Here is a 12913-nt window from a genome sequence, read left to right as displayed (position 1 = left end):
CATACATGTATAACATGATGATTCATATTCATTGTTTCCGATTGCTGATAAATTATCCTCAATGGTTGCTGTCGAAATTCTCAGTTTACATGCTTTAATTGTGATTTTTTTCATACCTTTTGGTAAGTTAATTAATGTATTTTCATTAAATATCTGATTTAAATATACATTAATAGTTATATATAAAGGTTGCATTTACACTTTATATGAAAATGTTGTCATACACATATCTTTTTTTGAACGTGTATGCATACAAAATTTCACCAGCAAGTGTCACCAAAACACATAAGCTAATTTTTATCTGTCAGTGTTTCAATTTTTGCAGAAATGACTTTTAATAAAAGAGGGACGAAAGATACCAAACTCATAAATCGATATCAAACTCATAAATCGAAAATAAACTGACAACGCCATGGCTAAAAAAAGTAGTTAAAAAGGAGAAAAAATTCACCTCTATTGAAACTTCTATTCATAAGTGATAAAATTGAAAGATCAAACACATCAAATGAATGGAAAATATCTCTACTGTCATATTGTTGCATTGGTTCAGACATTTTTATGCATAACATGATGTATTAAACCTGGTCTTATAGCTTTGTAGTGTAAACATGATATCACCAATCAAAATGATAAACAATTCTGCACTGGCCAGTAATTGAAGCAAATGGGTTTGACTGCAATATGAAAATTTGAGTAATTGCAAGAGAATACATACACGACAATAAAGACGTTGTTCAACTAATCATTTTGTATTTGGTGTTTAAAAAAAAACTTCGGGATCAACAGATGTTTCATTTTACAATAATAACTTCTAAATTTTAACATTGAACAAATAGGTTGAAAATACGCGTGATTTCCTAATTTAAAAAAATAAAAAACTCGTTCAAAAATGTACTACACGTGAACTTTAGACTTCCTTGTTCAATATAGAAAAAAAAATATAAATCAATTTTTGATTTCCGATTAATGTTATGATTATAGTTCATAGTTTCCGACAGCATATCAATGTTATATTTACCGCATTCGTTTTTTTAAATATTTTTCAGTATATATATGAAGGTCGTACATATTGTTATTGCGTTATATTCATTTCAAATTGATAGATATTTTAGTCATACATGTTTGTAAATTTCCATCATTTAATTTAAATAGATATGTGTAGATACGGCATGAGGGCCAATGAGACAACTCCAATCCAAGTCACAATTTATAAAAGTAAACCGTTATAGGTCAAGGTACAGTTTTCAAAACGGAGTCTTGGTTCAAATCGAGCAGCAAGCTATAAAGGGCCCCAAAAAATTACTAGTGTAAAAACCTTCAAACGAAAGAAAACAATAATATGTTGATGTGTGCATATGTGCATTTACAATTCACGTCAGAAAGCGTCCAATACTACCTTCTATTTATAAGTCAGCGTTTTGATGTTGACATGAATTACACGGAGCAGATACATTTTTTTTTAAATATTAAGGTTTCTCATTATTGATGCGTTTGTTTTATGCAAGCAACACTAAAAGCTCAGCATTATATCTTCCACTGACCTATATCAATTGTATTGATTTTATTTTTATTATTGTGAGTTTGACGTTGAGTTCTGCTTTGGGGCATGCTTTGCATGGCACTACAGGCATCATTATATGAATAAATCTTTAAATACGAAAAGTTTTCTATTGATCGGTATTCTCAATCTTACAACATTTTTTCATTCTTAAGTAAAATCATCAGAAGAATCACTCCGCACGGATTTGTACGGCATAACATGGGATCGAGCACAAGATGCATGCAAACTTCATGGCTTAGAGAACCGAGATAAGTATCTCAGGGAAAGTGGCATTCCTAATGAACACGAATTTTGGATAGGAAAGGCTATTTACAGAGTACCAACACGATGGATTGAAATAATAGGTAACTATAATTTGTTAGATAAATGAATGGAGAATATTTGAGCAATGGTAGAAAAAAATATAAAAATAAGACAAACCAATAAAACATTGCATACAAAAGTGAAAAACAAATTAAGTTCTTATTCGTATCCAGTTTGAATAAATCAGACACATCGAACGGTATGTTATCATTTTAACCAAAACAGAAATAATCATAGAAACACTGACAAAAAATTGATTGAAAAATATTTTTACAGAATTTATTAACATTCAACCTGTTTTCGTTTGCATCAAATCTTTTGAAAGGATCAAACACATTTTGCATTATTTTACATACCACAAGTGAATAGATAGTATAATCACATTTCAATCAAATAATTATACATACTTTTTCATAGGATGTTTCCAAATTTCTGAAAATCATATTCACTCATTTTCAACAGTAGCATCGGTTGGTTATTGTCAACATAAATGCTATTCTGAAAATATGGGAAGTTATTTTGGTTACAAAAGGCATATCAGAGACGTAAGTATAATACTAAAGAAAATTATTTATTGGAATACAGGTAATGTCTTACTTTATGAAATGTGATTATGTCACAATCAAAATTAATTTTACTTAACTAAGTCTTTGAACAATTGTCCTCCTTCATATGTAAAAGATCAAAAGTAGGCTTATAATAAAGGCTCTACACACTTAATACATGTTTTGCTTATTTATCTTACAGACCCAAACACACAATTGCGTTTGCCTGACTAATTGGATGGATAAAAGACAACAACGAGCTATACAGTATTGTGTCAATTCAAAACATTTCTTTGTTTATAGAAGTAAGTTATTACGTATTGAATCTGATACACCGTCTCTGTTAGATTCGTCACCCTGTTACCGTACAATTAAAACCTTCACGGTTTAACACCATGTTTTGTTAAAGGAATAAAATCATCGTCTTTTCATCTCCATTGAATAATCGACTAATTTGCAATTATAACACGTATTTTAATATATTAAAGTGGCAGTGTATTTCTTAAAGCTGAATTCATACAGTATAAATTAAAGGCTCACTATAGCTTTGGTCAAATGCAAAGTACGTAATAAGGTACACACGGTCTGATTGCCGTAAACGTTACTTGATTGAGTGTTATGAAAGGAGCATAAACTCTGACAGTGCTTCATTTATATTGAATTACTTTCATGTCCAACTTTGAATTGTTGCATATTTCAATAAAAAACTTCAAAATTATCCAAACGTTTTTTTTAACATGATGCAAACAATTCTTGACTCTTGATTCATATGCTTACTTTTATTTCTTATTTAAAGGAGAACATTTTCATGCTTTCATTGTATTGAGTAATCGTTTGGGTTTTCCAGAGAGCCATGTCCAGGTATAGGAGTGAATATGAGGACGACTTTACCTATTAACATACTTAACTAATGAATAGTGTTACGAAATCTACATTCACAATTAGTCAAACAATATGTTTAGAGTTAAAATGTGCAAAATACGGAAACCATTCTCAAACACTTTTTAGCTTCTACCGAAATCAGAATGCAAAAGGTTTGCTTGATCTTTATTGACTTACAACGTTATAAAAGTTACAAGAACGATCTAAATTGAAAAAAATCAATATTTAATATTCGAAAAAAAAAACAAAAAAAAAACAAGAATGTGTTTATAGTTGCCTTCGGCTGTTGTTTGCTCTATGGTCGGGTGGTTGTCGCTTTGACATATTCACCATTTCCTTTCTCAATTTTATTATAGTACACGAATGCCCAATCCGAATTATCATTTTCTATGCTCAGTGGAAAAAATGAGTAAAATCTCTATTTGAGGATTTAAATTAGAAAGATCATATCATAGGGAACATATGTATTAAGTTTAAAGTTGATTAGACTTCGACTGCATCAAAAACAACCTTCGACGAAAAACGTTAATATGAAGTGGAACGGACGAACTGACAAACAAACGAACGAACGAACGAACAGACACACAGACCAGAAAACATAATGCCCATAAATTGGCAATACAAATGAAAAATAATAAAGTTTTTGAATGTAAAAAACAGATGGTAAAGTGTTCATGTTTTTTTAAAGATTATAATGGAACGGTACGTAACTCATCCGATACCGGAAACTGCACAACTATATGTTGCGGAAATTGTAAAATGAATACTGCAAATGGTAATAACTTGGAAGGAAGACGTTGCAGTTCAGAAAACATCACCATAGTTGGAAGATGTGGTAATACTTTCTATATAAGTCATGCAAGCAATTTAAAAGTTTATACATCATCCTATTAACTCAACGGTGCAATTATTGTGCATACACTAATTCTCCTAGTATAAACCACCCATCAATGTAGACATAAAGCAAATATTTGCACCAAATAACCAAATATAATCAATACTTGTACTAAATATCCAAGTATAACCAATACTTGTACCAAATATCCAAGCATACATAAATACTCTGAATATACACGCCATAAAAAGGCTATACTAAATACCAAAGACTTTGCAAAGTGGATAGTCGCACCACAACGCCGATGCTCTATATTTAATAAGAAATAAACACAATTCATACATATATATCAATACATATCATATATAATTCAAATATCAGTATCAAACAAAAAACTCTCCAAATATAAAGCTTAATAAACTTTATATGGAGAGTTGTCTCATTGGCACTCACACCACATCTTCCTATATCTATTTAACCAGAGTTAAAATTTACCAAGAAAATTCGACTGTTCAGATTGACGATGTCGTGCTGAATGATTACATTACGCCCTCTATGCTACATATAAGGAAACACCCAGGAAAAAAATTTCATTCTAATGCACTGCCCGTTTAAACGAATGGAATTATAATTTTATTAGGCAATTTAAAGGGAACGGGTAATGTTCATTTTAGACGTTTTTAAGTCGTATATGAGAGTTGAAAGATACCAAAAGGACATTTAAATGCACAAGTAAACCCAATACCATAACAAAAAAAGAAAAGCGACGAAATGTCTCACAACAAGAAAGAAAAGTAAAATCATATCAATACAAACCCCGTCAATATCCAGGAGTGATTTTAGGCGGTCCAGAATCTTTCTTTCCGATATATCTGGTTCTTATATATTCATAGATTTCCACATGTCGGCGTTATGCGTTGATCTGAGTGCCGGCATCCTAAAAAAACGGTTAGGATGCAAGTTATTTAAAAAAAATGTTTTTATTTTTATAAAATATTGACAGTTATATCCGAAAAAATTCCATAAAAAAGTACCCAGCATTGTGATTTAGTCAAAATCGTTTTGATTGAAACCACAAGAAGGCCAAACACATTTAAGTAAGGATTGTTGTTAAGCGCTCTAGTTTTCGATCCTGAAAGTCATGAATTTAATTTCAAAATGAATTATACATGCCGTACATTTGAGTTCATTCTAATTTCATTGTAAACGTAATTATAAGAACATAATGTTTTATAGTTTTAGGAATACGCCAAGACTTTGGATTTAAGTGGGGATTAAATTATTCCGGCAGCTTGAATTATTGCATGAATAAAAACGCAACACTAGCACCTTCCAACTATTGTCAAATAATAGACAAACATAGTGGTTTTGAAGGGCAAATTTCCTGGACTAATGTCTTTCGTGAGGAGATTGAAATAATTAAAGTTAAAGGTAAACATTTATATGTAACCCTACACTAAATTATGTGTCTAAATAAAACTGACAAATTGTTTTCGACACTCCTTGATCTCACATTTCTAAGAATCACAGCAAATATCACTCACAATTCTGATCATACAAGAGTTTATCCACCAATAAACTCACGTCACTAAGTCTTCATACACTTTTTTCATCGTAAAAGATATTCTGTCTCGTATTACTAATGCTAATTATAAGATAAGCTAATGCATGTTTCCTTAAAAACAATAAAATTTACACACTGAAAACAGGTGAGGTTTCGGGCTACCTAATGGCTTACTTACCTTGATTTTATTATCTCAGTCAATCCAATAAGTATTACATAGAGGACCTCGTAGTGAAAAACATTACACCTCATGTATAGTAACCTTGATAATAAATAAAAAAATGACGTGTGAATTTATTTGTAATAAATATAAAAACAAACTATTGACTGTTGTATCCATATTTTTGGCATTTTTTAAATACTGTAAGTGTTTGTTTGATTCACACACACAGTAGTCAATATAATGTAATTTTATGCGACTGTCATTCAAGTGAGTGGTCTATCCAGCTATAAAAAAAGAGTTTTAATCCAACACGAAATACCTATCCTAAGACAGGAATATGACAGTTGGGATATTTTCGATGATTTGTTTGAGCTTTTGTTCTTGCTTTTGGTTTAGGGATATTCAGTTTGGATTTATCCTTGAAATTTATAGTTCAGCTATTTTACTTTTTTCTTAAGATACAAAGAAAAATAGATATAGAACAAAGTATTTGTTCCAAATATTGCAAATAGATACTTTTACACAATTTCTTTAATTGTCTCTTTCAAAACAACACGACCAACATTTAAATGATTTGAATTTTATAAGTTGCATCATTTTACTATAACAATTAAGATTAACGTATTTTGAACTACATGTAACCGATGAAACAGGATCTATTTATTTCTCTTGATTTTATTCAATCAAAATCGTCTTTTAAGAACTTGACGTAAGTTTTAGAAATTAATATGAATTGCAGGTACAGTATGACATATTAGATTTTCTAGTCATTGATTAAATCTTAGTGACGATATGTAACAGAATCAACACGTACTGAATTCTATTCAAATACTTGTCAAGCACCGGACTGATACATATTTGGTATGCATTGACGAATAAAACGCCGACAATGAAAAATGAGAAGGGAAATGAAGAGTGAGTCAAAGAGAAAATACCAAGACGACGAGCAGCAAACAGACGACGGCCACCGATGGGTATTCGATAGAGAAAGAAAATCTCGCATCTGGAGCCGGGCTTCAGCTAACCTCCAATAATACTTAATACTAGTAGTTATATAAACATGGACATCACAAAAAACATATAAAAAAACCATATTATAAAAAAAAAACATACAAGAAAAACAAAGACCAGTGGATCCTTACTTCGGACCGGCGAAAAAATGCTGCGGGGTTAAATATGTTTTGTGAGATTTCTCCTCTCCGATCTTTACATCTAGTCAATATACAATAACTAAGAACGCCTTGGCGAAACAAAACGAAAACATGACAAAAATACAACTATGTCACCATTAGCTTCAATTAATTTTTGGCAAGAAAAGAGCCCTTAAAAAATAAAGGGGTAGTATCTTTTGTTATGTCAAAGATTAAACAACCCCTTCCACTCATACCAACTGTTATGTTTTGTATATACAAGTACAAATGAGACTTATCACCGGGTTAGTACTTGTATATAACATATGGCAATTGGTATAAGTCCTAATCGTTTTGTTTTGCCATGACGTCTTTAGTTTTCTAACATTTACGGGATTTGAATTTCCTCAAACTATCTCTCCTCTTTTTTTACATATTTTATTTTGAATGATATCCTAATTGATCTACATTGTACATCTTGTATGTACAATACATTGTTTTCTTTAGGATTTTTGCCCCATACGTCAATAACAGATACAAAAAAAAAGCGTTCCTTAGCATGTTAATTGAGAATGAATAATATTGTAATAACTAAAATTATAGGCATTACTTTATACAGATTTCGATCAGCAACCCAAACTCTGCTTTACAGGAATATTAATTCCAGTAAACGGAAACACAATATTAAATATAACAGAACAAGAATGCAGTAGAAATATAAAATTTTATATTTGCAAAGCAAGTAAGTAGTTGGATAACTTGAATTTTTTTTTCAAAATAAATGAATGGACTAGTCCCATTATTATTTCAGATAATATAATATCATTTATCTCAGATTTTCGTTGATACCTGCGGATATAATTTTACACCAATTATTAACCACAGGACCATATTCGTGTTACAGCTGATTTCTTTGAGTGTGTAGCCAAAGGTAATATCTTTGGTTAGCTTACTTGTTAGCTGAACCGTGAAGTCATTGTTGGGTTAGGTAAACTATCCTCCTTTAAGAGTAGACTAGTCCGAAAGATAACCAATCTATCTGTCTGTCTGTCTGACTAGGCTACTTTGAAAGGAGGGTAGTATAAATGGCCTAATAATGACTTCACTGTTCAGCTAAAACGCAAGATATATTACCTTTGGCTACACACTCAATAAATCTGCTGTAATAATCAGAATCGTTTAACGTTTCTTTTAGCCGGATTCTTTGAATCAATTTTAAGCGAACCAACACAGTAATGCATATATATGAACGATCAAGTTGAATGAAATCGGCTGTAATAGTTTTTGGTTTGCCGGATGCTTGGATTCTTGAGCGAACCAACACCGTGCCGCATAACATGCATGAATTATAGCAGCTACAAATATAGTTCAAACTGATTTTTTGAATATTTATACTAATAAACAGTTTATGAACAATCATGGTGAATCGATCTATTCTCAAACAAAAAAACATTGCAAGCTTAGTGTCTAACGTCCATGACATTGTTTAAGTAATACAGCAGATAGATCAACACATGTAATCGGTTTTGTACATGCAAAACACGTTTCAAAAAGGTTTGTATTAGCGAAATAGGACCAACGGATTATTGGAAATGTTCATCAATGTTTAATTTGGATGTAACCAGGCACAAAAGGCTACATCTGAATTCCCTTGATTGATTTATATTTATATTTATAAAAAAAAATTGCACTAACAAACACGCTATATCGCACAATTAACCACATGAAATGCAAACTATCAATTTCGAAATTATTTGTCCCTTAGCAATTCAAAGTGTCAAAAAATCGTATTGATATTTTATAGCTACGCACTCCTAATATTAATAAAGAATACTTGGTATATAACTAGCTCTGGTTCATATCTTTACTGTGATTATTGTTTAATTGGTGAAAACTATTCCTTTCGAAATGAACAAATGAAATTCAAGTAGATATAATAAATATCAGAAGTAAGTTGCATGGATCTTCATTCTGTAGATATACATGAGCAACACGACGGGTGCCACATGTGGAGCAGGATCTGTTTACCTTTCCGGAGCACCTAATATCACCCTTAGTTTTGGTGGGATTCGTGTTGCTTAGTCTTTAGTTTTCTATGTTGTGTCTTCTGTAATATTATTTGTCTACGTATCTTTTTATTTTTTTGCCATGGCGTTGTCGGTTTATTTTCTATCTATCAGTTTGACTATCCATCTTGTATCTTTCGCCACTCTTTTTTTTTTTGGCATCGCAACTGATCTTGTTTTCTATCTGCTGAAAGCGAAGTACTTACACGCAATCCACCTTCAAAATAGTTTGTTTGTACGTTTTTATACTTATGTCTTAAAAGTATGAGTTGTGGAAAAGTTGTAAATTTCGACCTCTCAAAATGTAATTTTTGTCTTGTGTTCTTGTTAGTTGTATTTGTTGAATGTTGTTTGTATCGATCGACTGATATAAGCCCTTTTTAACTGATTTTATTGTGTTTCTGCAACACCACTGTCCTAGGTTAGGGGAGGGTAGAGAGTTTGTAGACACGTTAAACGGTGTCATATCATGCGTGTTTCTGTCAGACTTCAAGAGGCAGAAGTTCAGTGATTGTCGTTTTCATTTGTATTTTCTTTGAAATCGCCTAGATCCAAAGAGTGCATTGACTGGATGAGCCTCTTGTATGTATCTGTATTGGGATTGAATGACAAGTCTCAAACCAAGTAAATAAATATGAATTTGAGCTTGCTCTACACAATTGAGATTTAGAATCATGTGTTACAACTGCAACCACGTATCTTACTTAACGTTTTTGATTGTTTCATATCAAAACCTCACAATGAGTCTGTGGTAGAAACAAATCCATGTCGTCCTCAATTTGTAGTTTGATATATACATTGTATTGGTTCAAGTATTAAGAAGTCAAGACTTATAAACAAGAACTGCACATCAACATTTGCAATGAGAAATGAAAGCATTCAATCATCTGACAAGTTTTGCTTCAGGTTCATTTGTTTGATCAATTGAATAAGTATCTGCCTCGATTCAATTGTTTCGGTATTGTTGATATATAATTGCCATTCGTTACTGCGTCAACTATTTTTTTATCTGCTTTTAATTCATTATAGACAGCACCTTAGATATAGAGACTAGAACACAATACCCTTTGTATACATACAACAGAAACCAGGATGAAAATGTTAACACTTCACCAGATCCATTGTTTTCAACTGGAAATGATGAAAACAGTTTTCATTCAACTGGTAAGCGTTGTATTTGATTTAAACTTATCTAGCAATACCCATAAAGCAATGAACAGTAAATATGAAACTATCAATTCGCTCAATCTCCCTGTTTTTACAAAAAAACAATGACATAGCTTGTAATTCCAATCAAGAAGTGAAAATCATAAAGATAAAACATTTCGAACATAACCTTTTTTAACTTCTAAAAACTGTTTTGAATTAATATTGAACGACACAATTTCTTCCTATGTGACGTATACATTATTTGACGTCAAACACGCGAAGCAATGAATGTGTTTTTGATTTGATAGATGCCTTTGTGCTTTTTTGTAAGATCGCTTGTTTTAAGATTGTAGCACAGTGATGACTGCTGTACTCATACTTTGACTATTTTATTAATTATATCTTTTGTACACGCATCGTTGTAAATATAACGGAACTTGATTAGACTGTCATATAAGAAGAGGTTTAGTGCTATCAAACAAGGTTCAATCCAACTTTTTCTACATTTTAAAATGCCTGTACCAAGTCAGGAATTTGACAGTTGTTGTCCATTCGTCTGATGTGTTTTGTCATTTGATTGTGCCATGTGATTAATCACTTTCCGATCCTCGGAGTTCAGTATTTTTGTGATTTTTCTTTTTTCATCGGCAGCCTTTGAACTTCTAGAATACTTTACAATCTAGCTTAAACTATATAAAATATTGATCTTGCATTTGGATTATAAGCATCATATTGCTTTTTATCTAATAAAAAAGCAGTGTTGATCTGTGGATATATATCTTGTGGGGACAGTTTTTTGCTACCAACCATATTTTACAGACAACACTATTTGCTCTTAAATGTTGCATTGGCTTTGTACTAGATTTCACAATAAGTATTAAACCACAAAAGCCGTTCCTATCTATTCTAAGTAATAGTGTTTCCAATAGTCATGGAATTATCTTTCTTCGAAGAACAAGGTTAAATCATGTTATTTTTCATAATACAGGATATCTTTTCTTATTTTCTAATGTGTTAACAGCATAACTTTGATTTCATTGTGTTGGGATGATATAAATCAGATTCTGAACTGTGTCTATCTTTTAATAACAGATTGTTTTCATATAAATGGTTTACAATTAAAAACAACCCAGTTTTAGGAAGTTATTTTGTATTTATTTGATCGTGACGATGTCATTTTTGATGTACAGTGAATACATGGTATAATCAATTGTAGATTGTTTCAAAACTCTATGTTTCTTTTTTTTTTAAAAGGGATTGCTGTCTCATTATTGTATGCCTATATCCGAATTCATGTTTGTCAAGTACTGGAATTAAACGTATTTCTGTTGTGTTACATGTAACTTATTCTTTATCAATACATCCGTAGGTGCAGTTATTGGTGGAATTATGGGTGCATGTTCTATACTTGCTGTATCAGCTGTCTTGATTATATGCAAATTTAGGTGGGTAACATTTTGATATCTGAAAAAAGTTCTAGCATTCTTTACTGAAGAATGACACAATATAAGTGTTTGGACAGTAATGTTTTGTAGTGGTTTTTGCATAGTCTGCAAGCAAACCACTAGAAGAAAATAAGGCACAGAGGCTTTATCTGTTGCATTTTTTTTATTTATTTAAAAAAACAGTCTACAAATTCAACATGCTTTTTATTATAACAAAAGGATACCCACACATGGCACAAATTGGATAAGACGGACCACATCCTGGCACAAAAGGATATATACTTATTTAAGCACTACAACTACAATGACAATTATTAATGAAACCAAATACAGTATATTTTAATTGTTTGCTTTCTTCCTTTTCCTTATCTTATCAATTTCTTTTATTGTAGATGAAGTTTTGTTTGTTCAATGAATAATTTTTGTTTAAGGTCAAAGGGAAATTTGAAACCATCTGATGCATTTCAAAAAGGCCAAACTAGCAATTTGATGTTTTCAAAGAAAATCAAACCAGATTCAACTAATAAAAGAAATAGGGAGATAAATGAACTTTGTGAAACGGGAACATCAAGATATTCCGTTGTAAACAACTTAACTAAACCAGAAAATATGAACGATACCTATACTGACGCAACAGATGGAGAATATGATGTTTTACATGATAAGCAAAAGAGAACAATTTGTCCGACAGAAAATATGTACCATAGTCATGGCGTACATCAACATGAAGATGGTCCTACATACGATAGCGCAGCCATTGTGAAAGGAATTCACAGTTATGGAAGCGAATTATATGACACGTCGTTTTCAGAGGTTGAAGGGGATTATTCATATATGTCATATAAAAGTCACGACCAAAGCACGACTTCTGATATTTACGACAAATCAACTTAGCCCTATGCAATTGTAATGAGATTAGATTTCTTGCGACACAATTTCAAACTTTAAAGTCGTTTGCTGACAAAAAGCGAGTCGAGCATACAAACTAGTTATCTAGGATGACTTTGTTTGTAACAGGACGTAGCATTTATAGAATATACAACTTTTTATGTAATAAACATGTGATTGTTTGTTTTAATCATGTCCTTTTTTACCTAGCATCATATTTGTAAGGTAGTCGAGTATTGGAGAAAGAAAGACAACGAGTTAGATACTCGATTTTCATATGTTTTGTTTAGATTATATATAATAAAAATAATAAATAAAAAAATATAAGACACAAATTCCCTAATAAATCAGGCAATTACATGTACAATTCATGCACTTGGAT

The 12913-nt window shown here is 31.4% G+C and overlaps 1 protein-coding gene across 1 annotated transcript; it reads left to right on the top strand.

Moving 5' to 3' along the window:
• Window positions 1-22: 22 nt before the first annotated feature.
• Window positions 23-12641, top strand: LOC139499220 (uncharacterized). The gene is made up of 10 exons (XM_071287897.1): window positions 23-122; window positions 1714-1905; window positions 2282-2409; window positions 2612-2714; window positions 3980-4126; window positions 5363-5557; window positions 7603-7725; window positions 10079-10213; window positions 11568-11643; window positions 12075-12641. Exons 1-10 carry the CDS (start codon window positions 62-64, stop codon window positions 12535-12537), a joined length of 1623 nt encoding a protein of 540 aa, XP_071143998.1. The 5' UTR covers window positions 23-61; the 3' UTR covers window positions 12538-12641.
• Window positions 12642-12913: the final 272 nt, after the last annotated feature.

The sequence above is a fragment of the Mytilus edulis genome, chromosome 12 (genome assembly GCF_963676685.1).
Source record: "Mytilus edulis chromosome 12, xbMytEdul2.2, whole genome shotgun sequence".
NCBI classification, from domain to species: Eukaryota; Metazoa; Mollusca; class Bivalvia; order Mytilida; family Mytilidae; genus Mytilus; species Mytilus edulis.
This window is presented reverse-complemented; position numbering and strand designations above follow the sequence as displayed.